The following is a 20,824-nucleotide window of genomic DNA, read 5'->3' as shown; positions in this document are numbered from 1 at the left end:
ACCCTGACTAGAACTTAATGGGAATCTTAGCTAATATTCTGTGTATGTTTCCGGTTTGCTGAGAAGTGTGTCACATTGAGCGAGTAAGAGAGAGAAAGAAAGAGGTGGGGGGAGAGAGAGAGAGAATGAGGAAGTAAAGTTCCAAAGTTACTTGCTGCTGAATAGAAACAGAGATCAGTGACAAGAGAACAGAGAGACAGAGACAGAGACAGAGACAGAGACAGAGACAGAGACAGAGACAGAGAGAGAGACAGAGACAGAGACAGAGACAGAGACAGAGAGAGAGACAGAGACAGAGACAGAGACAGAGACAGAGACAGAGACAGAGACAGAGAGAGAGACAGAGACAGAGACAGAGACAGAGACAGAGAGAGAGACAGAGAGAGAGGGAGAGACGTGGTGGCTGTGGTGTACCATATTGACATGGTACATTTGGTTGAGAAGGTGTTGCTGTTTGTTGACCATCTCTAACAAGGTCAGCTGTCCGACCCTGCTAAATACTTCACTTTGTAAGTGCTTATTTCTCTTAAACTGTGTGTGCGTGTGTGTGTGCTTGTGGGCCTTTGCACAAATGCTGTATGTACTCCACTAATACCGTACCGTCTATGCTTGTTTGCATTTTTTAACTCTTCACACTGTCATACACAATATCTACCATCTGCTAAGTGTTTATCTTCTCCTTTCTCTCCTTCAATTTATCAAGTGTTCTTTCACTTCTCCTTTCCCTCTATCATCTCAGTGGCACACACAGCTGGGGTCACAACACACTATGCACCACTGATCAAGGGTTAAACATCAGTTGGGGGCTGCTGTGCACTGTTAAAATAGCTGCCAGTTTGATATCATTGTACACTAACACATTATCTGTCCCAAATGCCTGCACAGCAAGAGATACTCTGTCACAGTATTGTACAGTAACAACAAGAACTGCTTGATCCCAATTCCCAGAACACAATACACACAAAAACAACACAACAAGAGCCTTTCGAAAATGAGAGAATGAAAGAGGGAGAAAGATGGTGTGTGTTTCAGTTTTAAAGCCTTCAACGCCTGTACAGCAAAAGTCAGTAATGACATACCAGCACTGTTCTGTATTGCTCTTTGTCCTGTGTGTACAAGGCAATAAACTAAAGAATGTATAAACCCCATTTCCACTTCAATTAGTAACCCATTTGCCGTAGACTACAGTCTAAGCTTTAGGCGGCAGGGGAAACCTGTTCATTGACACTGTTCTTAGTGTGAGTTTACAAGTGTGGTCAAAACAACCTGTTCCTCTGTGCAAGCATACATTGTGTGTGTGTGTGTGTGTGTGTGTGTGTGTGTGTGTGTGTGTACATTAGGATTACAGTATTTGCTCATGGGTTACCTGAAAGAAAAAGTTACATTTCAAAATATAATTTTGATTGTTTGAACAACGTGTAGGCCGCATCAAGTACAGAGTGAGCAGTAGAATTAGCACATGCATTTTTATGAGCACAGGCTTGTATCAAAATGCTTTTCAATCAACACCAGCCCATTTTGATTGGCTCAAATCAACGGATCATTGATTGGCAGTGGTAGTGAGACCCCTCCAAAGAGGTGAAAGTGTTTCAGAGAACACAGAATGGAACTAATATGAGGTCATACTTGGAATGGTAGAATAGAATATAAACGTTGTTAATGATATCAGTTGGACACTTTCAAGATGTTGATAGATGGCCCTGTTTTATGCATTTGATTGGATTATAACAGTCAAGACGTTATCCCTGTGAATCACAAGGTAAGTCCTTTTTTTCTCTGAAATACTGTCGCATATACAGTTGAAGTCGGAAGTTTACATACATTGGAGTCATTAAAACTCGTTTTTCAACCACTCCACAAATTTCTTGTTAACAAACTATAGTTTTGGCAAGTCGGTTAGGACATCTACTTTGTGCATGACACAAGTAACTTTTCCAACAATTGTTTACAGACAGATTATTTCACTTATAATTCACTGTATCACAATTCCAGTGGGTCAGAAGTGTACATACACTAAGTTGACAGTGCCTTTAAACAGCTTGGAAAATTCCAGAAAATGATGTCATGGCTTTAGAAGCTTCTGATAGGCTAATTGACATCATTTGAGTCAATTGGAGGTGTACCTGTGGATGTATTTCAAGGCATACCTTCAAACTCAGTGCCTCTTTGCTTGACATCATGGGAAAATCAAAATAAATCAGTCAAGACCTCAGAAAATAAATGGTAGACCTCCACAAGTCTGGTTCATCCTTGGGAACAATTTCCAAACGCCTGAAGGTACCACATTCATCTGTACAAACAATAGTACGCAAGTATAAACACCATGGGACCACGCAGCCGTCATACCGCTCAGGAAGGAAACACGTTCTGTCTCCTAGAGATGAACGTACATTGGTGCGAACAGTGCAAATTAATCCCAGAACAACAGCAAAGGACCTTGTGAAGATGCTGGAGGAAATAGGTACAAAAGTATCTATATCCACAGTAAAACGAGTCCTATATCGACATAACCTGAAAGGCCACTCAGCAAGGAAGAAGCCACTGCTCCAAAACCCCCATTAAAAAGCTAGACTACGGTTTGCAACTGCACATGGGACAAATATCATTATTTTTGGAGAAATGTCCTCTGGTCTGATGAAACAAAAATAGAACTGTTTGGCCATAATGACCATCGTTATGTTTGGAGGAAAAAGGGTGCTGCTTGCAAGCCGAAGAACACTATCCCAACCGTGAAGCACGGGGGTGGCAGTATCATGCTGTGGGGGTGCTTTGCTGCAGGAGGGACTGGTGCACTTCACAAAATAGATGGCATCATGAGGAAGGAAAATTATGTGGATATATTGAAGCAACATCTCAAGACATCAGTCAGGAAGTTAAAGCTTGGTCGCAAATGGGTCTTCCAAATGGACCATGACCCCAAGCATACTTCCAAAGTTGTGACAAAATGGCTTAAGGACAACAAAGTCAAGAATTGGAGTGGCCATCACAAAGCCCTGACCTCAATCCAAAAAGCGTGTGCGAGCAAGGAGGCCAACAATCCTGACTCAGTTACACCAGCTCTGTCAGGAGGAATGGGCCAAAATTCACACCAAACTTATTGTGGGAAGCTTGTGGAAGGCTACCCAAAACGTTTGACCCAAGTTAAACAATTTAAAGGCAATGCTACCAAATACTAATTGAGTGTATGTAAACTTCTGACCCACTGGGAATAAAAGCTGAAATAAATCATTCTCTCTACTATTATTCTGACATTTCACATTCTTAAAATAAAGTGGTGATCCTAATGACCTAAGACAGGGAACTTTTACTAGGATTAAATGTCAGGAATTGTGAAAAACTGAGTTTAAATGTATTTGGCTAAGGTGTATGTAAACTTCCGACTTCAACTGTACAATATGTTACAAGCTATCTGTAGAAGCCATATTCTGAATGAACATGTCATATCATGATGTCCTTTGGGTGGTGGGCCATTCTTGATACACACGAGAAACTGTTGAATATAAAAAAAACCAGCAGCGTTACAGTTCTTGACACACTCAAACCAGTGCACCTGGCACCTACTACCATACCCCGTTCTAAAGCACTTAAATATTTTGTCTTGCCGGTTCACCCTCTGAATGGCAGACATACACAATCCATGTCTCAATTGTCTCAAGGCTTAAAAATTCTTCTTTAACCTGTCTCCTCCCCTTCATTTACACTGATTGAAGTGGATTTAAAAAGTGACATCAATAAGGGATCATATAGCTTTCACCTGGATTCACCTGGTCAGTCTATGTCATGGAAAGAAGCAGGTGTTCCTAATGTTTTGTAAACTCAGTGTATGATGTTTTCTTTTGTTTCACTGTTTCTATTTCAATTTTTTACTTTGCTTAAAATGTTTCGCACACTTGTTGATAATTCTGTATTTAAGTGCAGTTAGTAATTAATTAATTAACAGTAATTAAGTAAGAGTAGCCTATCAGAAAAAAAGATTTTTCCTAACATCAGTAAGTGATGTATTTGATGTGGTCAGGGAGGTAATCATGTGTGACAGAGTTGCATTGTTGTCTCTGCTATCTGCATTCATAATTAAAGGTCTTCAGTGTCAGAGTTATCTTATTTGTGTTATTAATCTGTCTGTTTGTCTGTCTGTGCATGTGTGCATTATTCTTATAGGCAATTTTTTGATAAATACTGCTGATCAATAAAGCCAGCAATAGAAATTCCTCACTGTTTTGTATAAGATAGTGGCAATGTTTTTGCTAACTTACCATCTACTGTAAGGGTATAACCAGGCCCCCTCACCCTCAAGTGGATAAAAAGACAGCCTACTCCTCATTGAGTAGACGTGGGTGCAGGCAGGGCTGGGAATTGCATGACAATACTGAGAATGTAATAAACATTGTGAATATACAAAGAGTTATAATAATATGTGTATACAGTGCCTTCGGAAAGTATTCAGACCCCTTGACTTTTTCCACATTTTGTTACGTTACAGCCTTATTCTAAAATTGATTAAATAAATACAAATCTTCAGCAATCTACACACAATACTCCATAATACAAAGCGAAAACAGGTTAAAATAAAAACAGAAATACCTTATTTACATAAGTATTCATATGACTCGAAAATGAAATTTAGATCAGGTGCATCCAGTATCCATTGATCATCCTTGAGATGTTTCTACAACTTGATTGGAGTCCACCTGTGGTAAATTCAATTGATTGTACCAAGCCATGAGGTCGAAGGAATTCTCCGTAGAGCTCAGAGACAGGATCGTGTTGAGGCACAGATCTGGGGAAGGGTACCAAAACATTTATGCAGCATTGAAGGTCCCCAAGAACACAGTGGCCTCCATCATTCTTAAATGGAAGAAGTTTGGAACCACCAAGACTCTTCCTAAAGCTGGCCACCCGGCCAAACTGAGCAATCGTGGGAGAAGGGCCTTGGTCAGGGAGGTGACCAAGAACCCGATGGTCACTCTGACAGAGCTCTAGAGTTCCTCTGTGGAGATGGGAGAACCTTCCAGAAGGACAACCATCTCTGCAGCACTCCACCAATCAGACCTTTATGGTAGACTGGCCAGACGGAAGCCACTCCTCAGTAAAGCCACATGACAGCCAGTTTGGAGTTTGCCAAAAGGCACCTAAAGACTCTCTGACCGTGAGAAACAAGATTCTCTGGTCTGATGAAACCAAGATTGAACTCTTTGGCCTGAATGCCAAGCGTCACGTCTGGAGGAAACCTGGCACCATCCCTACGGTGAAGCATGGTGGTGGCAGCATCATGCTGTGGGGATGTTTATCAGCGGCAGGGACAGGGAGACTAGTCAGGATCGAGGCAAAGATGAACGGAGCAAAGTACAGAGAGATCCTTGATAAAACCCTGATCCAGAGCGCTCAGGACCTCAGACTGGGGCGAAGGTTCACCTTCCAACAAGCACACAGCCAAGGCAACGCAGGAGTGGCTTCAGGACAATTATTTGAATGTCCTTGAGTGTCCCAGCCAGAGCCCGGACTTGAACCTGATCAAACATCTCTGGAGAGACCTGAAAATAGCTGTGCAATGACGCTCCCCATCCAACCTGACAGAGCTTGAGAGGATCTACAGAGATCCTTGTATCGTCATACCCAAGAAGACTAGAGGCTGTAAAGGTTCGGAATACTTATGTAAATTTGATATAAAATTTTTAATTTATTTTTGCAAAAAAAAGGAAAAACCAGTTTTTGCTTTGTCATTATGGGGTCTTGTGTGTAGATTGATAAGGAAAAAACCCAATTTAATCAATTTTAGTATAAGTCTGTAACGTAACAAAATGTGGAAAAAGTCAAGGGGTCTGAATGCACTGTACATGAACCCTCTTGAATTAACTTTCAATGAGTAAGTAGATGAATCCTCTCAGTGCACAAATGTGTACTCTGCTTTGTTCTGTCAACTTCTCTTTGATCATGTAACCATAAAAGTACAAATTGACATCATCAATCGCAACTATACACAAACGAAACACTCCTTTCAGTAAATGAGCCAACGCTTTTATTTCACCCAAGCACATTCGAAAGCATGTATGCACCCACACACACTCTCTCTCTCTCTCTCTCTCTCTCTCTCTCTCTCTTTCTCTCCACCTCTCTCACTCACTGTTTTACTTACAGCAGCAGTTGCCATGGCGCCGGTGGGAGAGGTCATGGGGTCGTGGGCAGTGTCAGCGTCGGAGTCATTCTCTCCAGAGGTCGTTGTGTTCTCTCTGCTCTTCCTCCTCCTCTCCATCATCCTCCTCGCCCTCTGCACCAACTGTGGAAGGTCAGTGATAGATTAATTTGATTATTTTTTATTCCCAGGGACCATAACATTCTTATTTTGTTGCATTAGAGAGAGCGTTTGACGCCTACAGATGTAGGATCTTAATTTGATCACCCTGTTGTAGGAAAACTTGTAGTGTATTTGAGGTTTAAAAAGGCTTCTGAAGTTTGTAATTTTCACGTTGAAATTTCAGACTTGATTTTCTCTAACGAAAAAGGTATGAACCCCTACAACAATGTTCATTAATTATAATCCACATAATAATTCACATTTCCTGTAGCAAACTGTCTTAACTTGAAATCCTACAGACTGTATGTCTGAGTATATATATATATATATATATGAACCTATATGACAGGCTTACAGGAATGAGGTGTAGGTAAATGTATGAATGAAACATGCATGGAGCTCAGTGCTCCAGGCTGCAACTAGTTCGCCCCTCACTGTCATAATACTCTACACTTGATAGGGACATTGTCTTTGAATGTCGTATTGTCTTTTGTCTTGTAGATAATCATAAACCAAAATACAGTGGGGGAAAAAAGTATTTAGTCAGCCACCAATTGTGCAAGTTCTCCCACCTAAAAAGATGAGAGAGGCCTGTAATTTTCATCATAGGTACATGTCAACTATGACAGACAAATTGAGATTTTTTTCTCTCCAGAAAATCACATTGTAGGATTTTTAATGAATTTATTTGCAAATTATGGTGGAAAATAAGTATTTGATCACCTACAAACAAGCAAGATTTCTGGCTCTCACAGACCTGTAACTTCTTCTTTAAGAGGCTCCTCTGTCCTCCACTCGTTACCTGTATTAATGGCACCTGTTTGAACTTGTTATCAGTATAAAAGACACCTGTCCACAACCTCAAACAGTCACACTCCAAACTCCACTATGGCCAAGACCAAAGAGCTGTCAAAGGACACCAGAAACAAAATTGTAGACCTGCACCAGGCTGGGAAGACTGCATCTGCAATAGGTAAGCAGCTTGGTTTGAAGAAATCAACTGTGGGAGCAATTATTAGGAAATGGAAGACATACAAGACCACTGATAATCTCCCCTCGATCTGGGGCTCCACGCAAGATCTCACCCCGTGGGGTCAAAATGATCACAAGAACGGTGAGCAAAAATCCCAGAACCACACGGGGGGACCTAGTGAATGACCTGCAGAGAGCTGGGACCAAAGTAACAAAGCCTACCATCAGTAACACACTACGCCGCCAGGGACTCAAATCCTGCAGTGCCAGACGTGTCCCCCTGCTTAAGCCAGTACATGTCCAGGCCCGTCTGAAGTTTGCTAGAGTGCATTTGGATGACAATGATCCCAAACACACTGCCCGGGCAACGAAGGAGTGGCTTCGTAAGAAGCATTTCAAGGTCCTGGAGTGGCCTAGCCAGTCTCCAGATCTCAACCCCATAGAAAATATTTGGAGGGAGTTGAAAGTCCGTGTTGCCCAGCGACAGCCCCAAAACATCACTGCTCTAGAGGAGATCTGCATGGAGGAATGGGCCAAAATACCAGCAACAGTGTGTGAAAACCTTGTGAAGACTTACAGAAAACGTTTGATCTGTGTCATTGCCAACAAAGGGTATATAACAAAGTATTGAGAAACTTTTGTTATTGACCAAATACTTATTTTCCACCATAATTTGCAAATAAATTCATTAAAAATCCTACAATGTGATTTTCTAGAATTTTTTCTCATTTTGTCTGTCATAGTTGACGTGTACCTATGATGAAAATTACAGGCCTCTCTCATCTTTTTAAGTGGGAGAACTTGCACAATTGGTGGCTGACTAAATACTTTTTTTCCCCACTTTATGTCTCTCTCAAACGCACGCACGCATGCACACACTCACACTCTCTCACACGCGCATGCGCACACGCACACACACACACACACACACACACACATTCCAGACAGACAGAACGTTCAGGTTTGGCGGCTCAGGGAATTCCTGTGGTATGAGGTATAGGGCCCTCTCTCCCTCTCACTCTACATTACGAAATGACACACTTCAAATAACGTACATAATGTATAGGTCGATACCACCGGTGAATCACTCAGATACTTCAATCTGTTTATTTTTCTTTTACGAGCGAGAGAGAGAATAGACATACCTTTGTTAGGTTCTGAACAAAGAGAGTAAAAACTCAAATGGACTACTAGAAAAAGCTTAAAGCAAGTTTATCAGTAGATATCTGTTGAACTTGTTCGGATTCTCTAGTCTGTGTTGTGTTCCACAGGCAATCCTTTGAGCTCCACGACGGTGGTGAGGAGGTGGAGAGAACCCAATCACAGCTGATGAGAGTGGTGAGAGACAGGACAGCCAACAACAATGACGACAGCTATGTCCTGACCAGGGTTACACAGAAGTCAGTAAGAGAGGAGATAGGGAGATACCGAGGAAGGGAGGAAGCAAGAAAGGTGTAGAAGGGATCAAAGGGTTGAAGGGTGGGAAGAGAGGAGGGAGGGATGCGATGGATGGAATCCTTTTGAGAGTACTTTGCCCTGAGACCAATGACAGGGAAATTATGAACCCAGTATACTGTGATATTTTTACCTGAGTGTTTTTGATTGACAGGTAAAGTTGGAGGATGACCTGGCCGCCAGGGAAAACCCCATGATCAATGACATCAGAAAAGACGAGAGAGGTGGGAAACCGAACTGCTACCTCTAGATCTACTAGAATGGTTGTCTTACAGTGTGTGTTCTGTTTTCATCTCCTCCCTGGTTAGATTTCAGTCACATACCTGAAGACAGTATCCCAGAGCAGCTTCCTGCTGAGCAGGATGGCTCCAGGTTCAAACCCTCAAGGAGCCACAGGGAGGCGCCAGATGAGCAAGGTACTGCCTTCACCACTCTCTCTGTTTCACTCTCTCTGTATCTCCCTACGTATTTCTCCCATGTGTCTTTCACACAAGTGCGGTGAGTAGTGGGTGAGTATTACAGGTGTGTTTTGATGTCCTGCAGGCGATTCTCCAGGTGCCTTGCAGATCGCCAACGGAAACCCTGTGGCCATGACGATTATATCTCCTTCCCCTCCCACCACCGTCGACATCGGTAGGCTACCTCAAATCACCCATGTGCACTTCTCAAACTAATTGGGCTCAATCTCTCTTTGGCTAAGCTTCAGGTTACTTATTTTCTCACCTTGTAGGTGACTTGAGGGACGTCCTGAACTTCACAGCCGAGCTCCGCTCTATCCCAGCCCCCATATCCGTGGTGGAGGTTGACACCCCCCTCGAGTCTGTACCCCCTCCTGTCTATTCAGGGGACACCCTGGACGCCCCCATCATGAATGTACTTCACACCCTGGTGCTGGATGCCCCCATCGTGGACAATCTTGCACCTGTGGATGCCCCCATTGTGAACAGCCTTGAACCTGTTGATATCCCCATCGTGAATGACCATGACCGCCTGGAGGCCCCGGCAGAATTCAGCTCCAACTTTATCGCTCAGCTTGAAGAAGAGGGTCAGGTGGAGGGTGAGGAGCAGGGGCCTTCCTTGGGGGTCCGACCCCAGCACACCTATGAGATCATTGGGGAGCTCACTCCTGATGAACCCTCTGTGGAAGTGGACCTGGCAACCCCAGGCTATCAAACCATAGCTGAACTGGTCCACGAATCAACCACACAGCCTGACGATGACACAACCATGGTCACAGAGCCAACGGACCTGGCAAGCCCAGGCTATGAGATCAAAGCTGAACTGGTCCAGCAATCGAGCGCAACCACACTGCCTGATTATGAGCCAATAATAACTACAGTAACAGACCCGGGGGAGGGGCTTGACCTGACAAGCCCACTCTCATTGGTGGAGGAGGAAGAGGAGGGTTTGAGTGACAGGGGGTGGAATCCAATGTATGCCAGGGTGAGCAGGAAGCTTAATAAGTGCCCTACCCCACCCCCTGTGCCTCCACCAGAGGACGAGGAAGACGAGGAATCTTTACCTCCATTACCGGAAAGAAGTGGAGAGATGGAGGGATGATCATTGTAGAATATCCCTTAAGACTTTTAAAAAGCACTGCAAATGTGTGTTATTATGTACTCAATGCTATTTGTATTTACAGTGCCTTCGGAAAGTATTCAGACCCCTTGACCTTTTCCATATTTTGTTACGTTACAGCCTTATTCTAAAATTGATTAAATTGTTTTTCCCCCTCTGTCACGTTCGTTGACGAACGGGACGGACCAAGGCGCAGCGTGATATGCATACATGTTTATTAACGTATAAACACAACGACAAAACAATAAACAAACGATACGTGAAGTCCAAGGTAGCACACAAACAACATACCTTACACGGAACAAGATCCCACAACTAACAGGTGCCAAAAGGCTGCCTAAGTATGGTCCCCAATCAGAGACAACGAGCTACAGCCGCCTCTGATTGGGAACCACCCCGGCCAACATAGATCTACACATTCTAGATCTAAAACATAGAAAATCCAACATAGAACATAACCACAATGAATATACACAACAAGGAAAATCACACCCTGACTCAACAAATAAGAGTCCTCAGAGTCAGGGCGTGACAGTACCCCCCCCCAAAGGTGCGGACTCCAACCGCGCCATATAAACATAACAGGGTAGGGGCCGGGTGGGCATTCCGCCTCGGAAGCGGATCCGACTCCGGGCGTGACCACCACTTACTCTCCACCTCCCTGTTGCGCCCCTGGTCTGGTCTGGACCTCGGTGCGCTGCTTTCCCTCTCCTTCCTCCCATGACATACCAAGCCCTGTCTGGACCCTGGTGTGGGAGACCCCGAACCTGGAGAGGGGCTGACGTCTGGGTCTGGACTGGAACCGCTGACTGGAGCTGGACCCGACGACGGTGGAACGAACTGCTCTGGCTCCGGAGTGGAGCTGCTGACCGGAGCTGGATCACGCACCGGTGGAGCGGACTGCTCTGGCTCCGTAATGGAGCCGCTGACCTGAGTTGGACTGGACCCCGGTGGAGCGGATTGCTCTGGCTCCGGAGTGGAGCAGCTGACCGGAGCTGAACTGGGCACCGGTGGAGCGTACTGCTCTGGCTCCGGAGTGGATCCGCTGACCGGAGTTGGACCGGACCCCGGTGGAGCGGATTGCTCTAGCTCCGGAGTGGAGCAGCTGACCGGTGCCGGGCCAGGCACCGGTGGAACAGGCACGGGCCGTGCCGGACTGGACACACGCACCACTGGCTTGGTGCGGGGAGCAGGCACGGGCTGAACCGGGCTGGCGACGCGCACCACTGGCTTGGTGCGGGGAGCAGGAACGGGCTGAACTGGGCTGGCGACGCACACCACTAGCTTGGTGCGGGGAGCAGGAACGGGCCGTACCGGACTGGCGACGCGCACCACTGGTCTGGTGCGGGGAGCAGGAACAGGCCGGGCCGGGCTGGCGACGCGCACCACTGGCTTGGTGCGAGGGACAGGAACAGGCCGGACCGGGCTGGCGACGCGCACCACTGGCTTGGTGCGAGGGGCAGGAACAGGCCGGGCCGGGCTGGCGACGCGCATCACTGGCTTGGTGCGAGGGACAGGAACAGGCCGGACCGGGCTGGCGACGCGCACTTGGTGCGAGGGACAGGAACAGGCCGGACCGGGTTGGCGACGCGCACCACTGGCTTGGTGCGAGGGACAGGAACAGGCCGGACCGGGCTGGCGATGCACACCATTGGCTTGGTGCGAGGAGCAGGAACGGGCCGGACCGGACTGCGAAGGCGGACTGGAGGTCTGGAGCGGAGAGCTGGCACAACCCGTCCTGGCTGGCTGCCCACTTTCGCACTACACATGCGGGGTGCTGGCACAGGACGCACTGGGCTGTGCACGCGCACTGGCAATACAGCTAGTAGAACAGGCGCAGGATATGCGGGACCGAGGAGGCGTACTGGAGACCAGGAGCGTTGAGCCGGCACACCCCGTCCTGGCTGAATGCCCATCTTCACACGACACGTGCGTGGTGCTAGCACAGGACGTACAGGACTGTGCCGGAACACTGGCGACACAGTACGTAGCTCCGCAAAACACGGAGCCTGCCCAGTCACACGCCTCCTCGCGTGAGTATGGGGGGTTGGCTCTGCTCTACCTCTAGGCTCCGCCAACCACCCTTTTAGCCCCCCCAAAACATTTTCTTGGGGCTGTCTCTCGGGCTTCTTCCTCGGCCGGCGCCTTCCGCGTTGCCGCTGCTCCTCTCTATATCGCGCCTCCACTGTCTCCTCCCAAGGACGACGATCCATCCCGGCCTGAATCTCCTCCCAAGTCCAGGATCCCTTACCATCCAGGATCTCCTCCCAGGTCCAGGCTGTCTGCTCCTGGACACGCTGCTTGGTCCTCGTTTGGTGGGATCTTCTGTCACGTTCGTTTATAGACGAACGGGACGGACCAAGGCGCAGCGTGATATGCATACATGTTTATTAACGTATAAACACAACGACAAAACAATAAACAAACGATACGTGAAGTCCAAGGTAGCACACAGACAACATACCTTACACGGAACAAGATCCCACAACTAACAGGTGCCAAAAGGCTGCCTAAGTATGGTCCCCAATCAGAGACAATGAGCTACAGCTGCCTCTGATTGGGAACCACCCCGGCCAACATAGATCTACACATTCTAGATCTAAAACATAGAAAATCCAACATAGAACATAACCACAATGAATATACACAACAAGGAAAATCACACCCTGACACAACAAATAAGAGTCCTCAGAGTAAGAGCGTGACACCCTCCCTCATCAATATACAGACAAAACCACATAATTACAAAGCAAAAACAGGTTTTTAAAATGTTTTGCTAATTTATAAAAATAAAAATAAACATAAATATTACATTTACATAAGTATTCAGACCCTTTACACAGTACTTTGTTGAAGCACCTTTGGCAGCGATTACAGCATTGAGTCTTCTTGGGTATGACGTTACAAGCTTGGCACACCTGTATTTGGGGAGTTTCTCCCATTCTTCTCTGCAGATCCTCTCAAGCTCTGTCAGGTTGGATGGGGCGTGTTGCTGCACAGCTATTTTCAGGTCTCTCCAGAGATGTTCGATCGGGTTCAAGTCTGGGCTCTGGCTGGGCCACTCAAGGACATTCAGAGACTTGTCCCGAAGCCACTCCTGCTTTGTCTTGGCTGTGTGCTTAGGGTTGTTGTCCTGTTGGAAGGTGAACCTTCGCCCCAGTCTGAGGTCCTGAGAGCTCTGGTTTTCATCAAGGATCTCTCTGTACTTTGCGCCGTTCATCTTTGCCTCAATCCTGACTAGTCTCCCAGTCCCTGCCGCTGAAAACATCCCCACAGCATGATGCTGCCACCACCATGCTTCACCATAGGGATGGTGCCAGGTTTGATCAATGGAAACCGGATGCACCTGAGCTCAATTTCCAGTCTCATAGCAAAGTTTAATACATTTGCAAAAATGTCTAAAAACCTGTTTTCGCTTTGTCATGATGGGGTATTGATGAGGAAATATATTTGTTTTATCCATTTTATAATAAGGCTGTAACGTAACAAAATGTATACTCAACTATTTGTGCCTTTTTTCTAGACTTTATAATATATCTGATGATGAGGGTAAGGGTTGTACCCAGTCCAAATATAGCATAACACTTCCCCATCTAATATACTCTTATATGAGACAGGTATCTCACGATCCTATCCTCCTTCCCAGTCATTTCATTAGCCTTGCAAACACTGTATAACCTAACGCCATTACCTTTACATTTACGTCATTTAGCAGACGCTCTAATCCAGAGCGACTTACAAATTGGTGCATTCACCTTATAGCCAGTGGGATAACCACTTTACAATATGTTTTTTTTTTTGGGGGGTAAGGGATTACTTTATCCTATCCCAGGTATTCCTTAAAGAGGTGGGGTTTCAAGTGTCTCCGGAAGGTGGTGAGTGACTCCGCTGTCCTGGCGTCGTGAGGGAGCTTGTTCCACCATTGGGGTGCCAGAGCAGCGAACAGTTTTGACTGGGCTGGGCGGGAACTGTGCTTCCGCAGAGATAGGGGGGCCAGCAGGCCAGAGGTGGATGAACGCAATGCCCTCGTTTGGGTGTAGGGACTGATCAGAGCCTGAAGGTACGGAGGTGCCGTTGCCCTCACAGCTCTGTAGGCAAGCACCATGGTCTTGTAGAAGATGCGAGCTTCAACTGGAAGCCAGTGGAGTGTGCAGAGGTGACGTGAGAGAACTTGGGAAGGTTGAACACCAGATGGGCTGCGGCATTCTGGATGAGTTGTAGGGGTTTAATGGCACAGGCAGGGAGCCCAGCCAACAGCGAGTTGCAGTAATCCAGATGGGAGATGACAAGTGCCTGGATTAGGACCTGTACCGTTTCCTGTGTAAGGCAGGGTCGTACTCTCCGAATGTTGTAGAGCATGAACCTACAGGATCGGGTCACCGCCTTGATGTTAGCGGAGAACGACAGGGTATTGTCCAGGTTACACGCTAAGGCTCTTCACACTCTGGGAGGAGGACACAACGGAGTTGTCAACTGTGATGGCGAGATCATGGAATGGGCAGTCCTTCCCTGGGAGGAAGAGCAGCTCCGTCTTGCTGAGGCTATGCATTCCATAACGAACCCCGAGCCAGAGTAGAACTGGGTCCCTTAACATGTGCCAGAGTAGGCTGTTCCCCTGCTCAGACGTTGCATTCATCAACCAATGGTTGTGTGCCACGTCATCGACTGTATCATCGACTAAGAGATTGCAATAACATATGATGTGGTTAGCTGATACGTTAAATACCTATCCAGGCGTTCTAAGATCTGGCAGGCATCAGCAACACCTGGGCAGAGGAATGCGCCCTTTATGTTTGTATGTACTAACACATTACAGGGTGAAGTGGCAATTACAGAGTCATAAATCTAGGAGTTTTTGTTTCTTTGAGATACATTCAACTTGGTCAACTTAAGACTCTCTCTCTAGAATTACAAACATAATACTATAATGACCATAGTGGTGCATTCTTAATAAACCATGCATGTACAGTATATCAATAGATTAAATTGACATCAACACAATATAATAGCCATAGCTGGTTTATTTATTTGTTCAAAGCTTTCCATGTGAGAAGTATAATAAATCCTTTACATTTTCTGGACTACGTAAATCTGTGATGTAAAATGTATATTTTCATTATTAGAACATATAAGCAGATTGAACTACAAGAGGACAGATGTAATACACAGTATTTAGTACATCCTGTTGGCCACCATTTACTACGAAATACTACATTGCAAATCTCTGCCTCATTAATTCCCTCAACCATTGAGGGAGTGAATGACACAATCTGAAATTGAGCCACTATAGAGATATCACATTGTTGAAGGGACATACGGAAGTTCAGCACATATATCAGTATTCCAATTCAATATATTGCGTGTTAAGTGGGTATGTGTGCTTGTGTGCAGATGCAATTCCTGTATCTCACCACAGTGGGGTAGTAGAACTTCAGATCTGTGACTGGCAAAAGTGAGCTGCCAAAAAAGGGGCCACATTGAGCTCCTCCAAAACCCTGCTGGCAATGCGTCACGTGAGGCAGGTGGGGCGGAGCGCCACCAATATCCAGGAGATTTGCATGCAATTCTGTTATTTCATGTCACAACAATATATCATATCAGTTAGCAAACAATTGTATTTCCTAAAAAAATCTAATAAAACATACGTGGTCGCTTTCCTGTTGTTTTGGTACATTTTCGTTGAGTAAGGCATCTCCAAAATTCAGCTGTTTCAGCCTCTCTGTGCTTTCTGTGGTGGAGGGACAGACAGGAAAAGTACAGAGCGTAGCCGTCGTTGATATTCTCTGGTTGCGCGTGATTGGCTCAGGGTGCTGTCACTCATGGGGACACTACATAACCCAGCACCTGTTGGGAGAGCTAGCCAGCAAAAGCCCCTCTCTGGTGCTCCATTGATTTACAGTAGAAGTGCCCGCCCAAGAACGCTCATTGTCATTGGCCACAGATAAATCAATGTCTTATGCCCGGTAACTTTGATTGGACTGATGTGTCAACTTCATAACTAGCTAGTTGTTTCCCACACACTGTTACCAAGTCTTCAAGCTAGGTAGCTTAGCTAGCTAAAACATGTCGACTAGCTTAGCTATCTTCTAGCAAATAATTTTCAAACTTAGCGTTATGAATGAAATGTAGAGATAAAACTTCTCGGTGCTCATAAGTCACCTAAACTTTCAAATATGGCCATCCATTAAAATAAAGCAAGCTGGAAAAGAAGATTAAAGTCGAGTGGTTGGTGGTGGATCATGGAGCAGTGGCTAACGTCTGTTTTGAGGTAGGCTAGCTATAATATCCTATATGTCTTATTGTTGGTGTTTGATGGCGGACTATAATACCCATGTAACCACATGTAGAACAAGGGTTAGTTATAAATAACTTTGATGTAACTGTAACTGTGCAATAGATGAAACTAAGAAATATCGTTATAAACGTTCCATATTGTTAACCGGGTTATTTTGTAACAGGCAGGCAGACATGCACAGTGTTGCAATATTGCAGAGCGATGACTAGCTAGTTTACTCCATAAAAAAAATGCCTTTCCCTCTACTAGTATAGCATGCCCACAAGCCTTGTGGAAATGAGTGCAATGTCCTTCAGCTGTTTTACTCTAACGTTATGCAACATTAAGAATACAAAACTACAAGTACATTGCTCAATGACAAATATTTATAAATAAATGTTTCTTCAGCATTTTTGTGATCAGATTTTATATTGAATTCCACATGGAAATTGATGGTTCTGTCTATTACCCATTGACAGACATATCCGTGGAGATAATTAATAGTTTAGTACATTAGTTGGTGGTGGGTGCCCTGCATGGTGCTGCAAATGCAGTATTGTTTTTCACTTGACTGATATAGCACCAATCATCAATTCATAACAAATAAACAACAACTTTTTGGTTCAAAAGTTATCCTGCCATTTTAGACTTTAAAGCTGTAATATGTAACGTTTTGGTCGACCTGACCAAATTCACATAGAAATGTATGTTATAGATCTGTCATTGTCATTGAAAGCAAGTCTAAGAAGCGGTAGATCTGTTCTATGTGCACTATTTCTATGCTTCCCGTTCTTAAGTTTAGTTTTTGCGTCTTTTACTTTCGGTTTTGTACACCAGCTTCAAACAGCTGAAAATACAATATTTTGGGTTATGGAAAATATATTTCACAGTGGTTTAGATGGTCCAATTATTCTTTACACTGTACTTGCTTGTTTTGACACATAAACTGAAATTAGGCGAACTATTAGAATTTTAGCAACCAGGAAATGGAGGAGCGATCTCTGCATAGTACATCTTTAAAATGAGCAACGTGCTTCTCCAAAAGTAAATGCAGGATATGTGGGCAGGTTGCCACCAGTCTCTCCATTGGTCAACTAAACTCTCTTTCTATAGTCTCCATCAGGTCCACTTCTGATCCATCATACAGGATGACGGTCATGGAAAGAGAGGGGCCATGGCTATCGTCAGGGACTCTGGGAAGGAACGGAGAGATATGTCAGTAATTGTTATAACAAGAAATGTACTCGCAGAGAGCGTTTCAGAAATAGGCCTAGATTAAAGCAATAGTTTTATAGATGAAACTTTGGACCAAATTGTGATGCTTAATGGGTACAGTCAGTGTGTAATAGAGGCAATATAGCCTAGGCCTATTTCAAAATAATTGAAAAGTGTAATTAAATATTTTATCATCATCTTTTTTTACAGCATATTCTCATGTTGAAAAGTATCTGAATAAATTAGCCACAATAAATCAGTTGTTTGCAAGTTGTTTGCTGACATGGAACTAATCTGATCTGCTCAAAGCACAATTGTTTGGTATTTTGATACGCTCAAGGTGATTTTGATCTTGCCCGATCGGCAATTACTACAGAAGCCATGTGTGTACGACACTGAGCTAAACATTTATAATTTATGAAAGAGCAGGTTACTTACGAGTCTGTTTCCGAGCGAGGCACTGACTCCACACAAGCCCCCATTGTCAAGAAGTCCTGTTGAGAGTTTTGACAATAGAGTTGTCAGAGAACACCATACAGTGCCTTCAGAAAGTATTCACACCCCTTGACTTTTTCCACATTTTGTTGTGTTACAGCCTGAATTTGAAATGGATTAAATGTAGATTTTGTTTCACTGATCTACATACAATACCCCATAATGTCAATGTGGAATTATGTTTTTTAGAAATGTTTACAAATTAATTAAAAATGAAAAGCTGAAATGTCTTGAGTCAATAAGTATTCAATCCTTTTGTTACGGCAAGGCTAGATAAGTTCAGGAGTAAAAATGTGCTTAAAGGTGTACTATGCAGAAATCGCGCTGCCATTTCCTGGTTGTAAAATTGTAATAGTTTGCCTAATTTCAGTTGATATGACAAAACAAGCAATGTATAGTGTAGAGAATCATTGTAGCATCTAAACCACTGTGAAATATATTATCAATAACCATTAATATTGTATTTTCAGCTGTTTGAAGCTGGTGTACAAAACTGAAAGTAAAAGACGGAAAAACTAAACTTAAGAACGGGAAGCATAGCAATAGCACACATAGAACAGATCTACGACATCATAAACTTGTTTTCAATGAGAATGACAGATCTATAACACACTTTCTATGTGAATTTGGTCGGGTCGCCCCAAAATTTACATATTTCAGCTTTAACAAGTCACATAATAAGTTGCATTGACTCACTCTGTGTGCGATAATAGTGTTTAACATAATTTGTAAATGACTACCCAATCTCTGTACCCCACACATACAATTATCTGTAAGGTCCCTATGTCGAGCAGTGAATTTCAAGCACAGATTCAACCACAAAGACCAATGAGGTTTTCCTATGGTTCGCAAAGAAGGGCACCTATTGGTAGATGGGTAAAAAAGCAGACATTGAATATCCCTTTGAGCATGATGCAGTTATTAATTTTACACTTTGGATGGTGTATTCATACACCCAGTCACTACAAAGATACAGGTGCCTTTCCTAAAGAGGAAGGAAACCACTCAGGGATTTCACCAATGGTGACATTGTAGTTACTCCACAATACTAACATAAATGACAGAGTGAAAAGAAGAAAGCCTGTACATAATACAAATATTCCAAAACATGCATCCTGTTTGCAATAAGGCACTAAAGTAATACTGCAAAAAAAATTGGCAAAGAAATTAACTTTATGTCCTGAATACAAAGCCTTATATTTGGGGCAAATCCAACACAACACATCACTGAGTACCACTCTTCATATTTTCAATAATGGTGGTGCCTGCCTCATGTTGTGAGTATGCTTGTCATCGGCAAGGACTAGGGAGTTTCTAGGATAAGAAGAAACGGAATAGAGCTAAGCACAGGCAAAATCCTAGAGGAAAACCTGGTTCAGTCTGCTTTCCAACAGACACTGGGAGACAAAACCACCTTTCAGCAGGACAATAACCTAAAACACAAGGCCAAATATACACTGGAGTTGCTTATCAAGACGACATTGAATGTTCCTGAGTGGCCTAGTTACAGTTTTGACTTAAATAGGCTTGGAAATCTTTGGCAAGACTTTAAAATGTCTGTCTAGCAATGATCAACAACCAACTTGACAGAGCTTGACGAATGTTTTAAAGAATAATTTGTAAATATTGTACAATCCAGGTGTGCAAGACTCTTCGAGACTTACCCAGAACGACTCACAGCTATAATCGCTGCCAAATGTGATTGTAACATGTATTGACTCAGGGGGTTGAATACTTATCTAATCAAGATATATTACATTTTATTTTCCATTAATAAATACAAATATATTTTTTCTTCCACTTTGACATTACAGAGTATTTTCTGTAGATCATGCACACACAAAAAAAGACAATTTAATCAATTTTAATCCCACTTTGTAACACAACAAAATGTGAAAAGATTCAAGGGGTGTGAATACTTTCTGAAAGCACTGTATATGGTTTGCAGAAAACTTTATAATAAAAAAAACATCAGTTACCAATGCCATTGGTTGAGTACCTTTAACATTTTATGTAACAGGAAATAATACATCAAATGCTGTCAATTTGATTATCCTCGTCCATCACCACTGACCAGAATGAGATAAAATAATATTCTTACATTTTCCTGAGTGCCGCTTGGGAACTGAATGTGTGTATCATTGGAAAAGTGGTGGAAGGCATGCTTGTCCTTGTTGTTGACTGCTACAGAACCGTTATCTGGACAATGTGCCCCCGTCCCCTCCGACAATTCAGAAATCAGCAAGTGAGGGTTTGAATTGAAATCGCTTTCATTATAGACCCGTCTGGAATTACTGAATCCATACGTGTTTGAACTGATTAAAAGCTTCTTTGCAGAAGTTTTCCTTTTGGAACGCAATTCCCGATTGTCATATTTCTCTAGAACTCGGTCCAGTTCCACATCAATCTCATCATCCTCTGCTGAAAGTGAGTCATGTCCTTCACTTTGGCTGTCTAGTTGTTGCGTTCGTGACTGATTGAAGGTCGTAAATTTGGGTATCTTCAATGGTTTGAACAAGTGACTTTCCTCTTTCGAAACATGG

At 44.0% G+C, this 20,824-nt stretch overlaps 1 protein-coding gene across 3 annotated transcripts; it reads left to right on the top strand.

Moving 5' to 3' along the window:
• Positions 1-343: 343 nt before the first annotated feature.
• On the top strand, positions 344-10,413 carry LOC121539465. Of its 3 annotated transcripts, none has more exons than XM_041847982.1 (7): positions 344-509; positions 6,139-6,283; positions 8,536-8,602; positions 8,874-8,943; positions 9,028-9,135; positions 9,263-9,352; positions 9,450-10,413. In XM_041847982.1, exons 2-7 carry the CDS (start codon positions 6,147-6,149, stop codon positions 10,277-10,279), a joined length of 1,302 nt encoding a protein of 433 aa, XP_041703916.1. In that variant the 5' UTR covers positions 344-509; positions 6,139-6,146; the 3' UTR covers positions 10,280-10,413. The 3 variants fall into 3 exon arrangements, with proteins under 3 accessions (XP_041703916.1, XP_041703915.1, XP_041703918.1); XM_041847981.1 differs by having other exon boundaries at positions 6,136-6,283; XM_041847984.2 differs by lacking the exons at positions 344-509; positions 6,139-6,283 and having other exon boundaries at positions 8,208-8,664.
• The last annotated feature ends 10,411 nt before the right edge of the window (positions 10,414-20,824 follow it).

The sequence above is a fragment of the Coregonus clupeaformis genome, chromosome 25, assembly GCF_020615455.1.
Source record: "Coregonus clupeaformis isolate EN_2021a chromosome 25, ASM2061545v1, whole genome shotgun sequence".
NCBI classification, from domain to species: Eukaryota; Metazoa; Chordata; class Actinopteri; order Salmoniformes; family Salmonidae; genus Coregonus; species Coregonus clupeaformis.
This window is presented reverse-complemented; position numbering and strand designations above follow the sequence as displayed.

Bases quoted from the DNA above. Each gene is read 5' to 3' on its own strand.
- LOC121539465 (XM_041847982.1), top strand. From the start codon at position 6,147: ATGGCGCCGGTGGGAGAGGTCATGGGGTCGTGGGCAGTGTCAGCGTCG. The intron at 8,944-9,027 runs GTGGGAAACCGA...CTCCCTGGTTAG, and splicing joins CATCAGAAAAGACGAGAGAG to ATTTCAGTCACATACCTGAA. The intron at 9,136-9,262 runs GTACTGCCTTCA...GATGTCCTGCAG, and splicing joins GGAGGCGCCAGATGAGCAAG to GCGATTCTCCAGGTGCCTTG.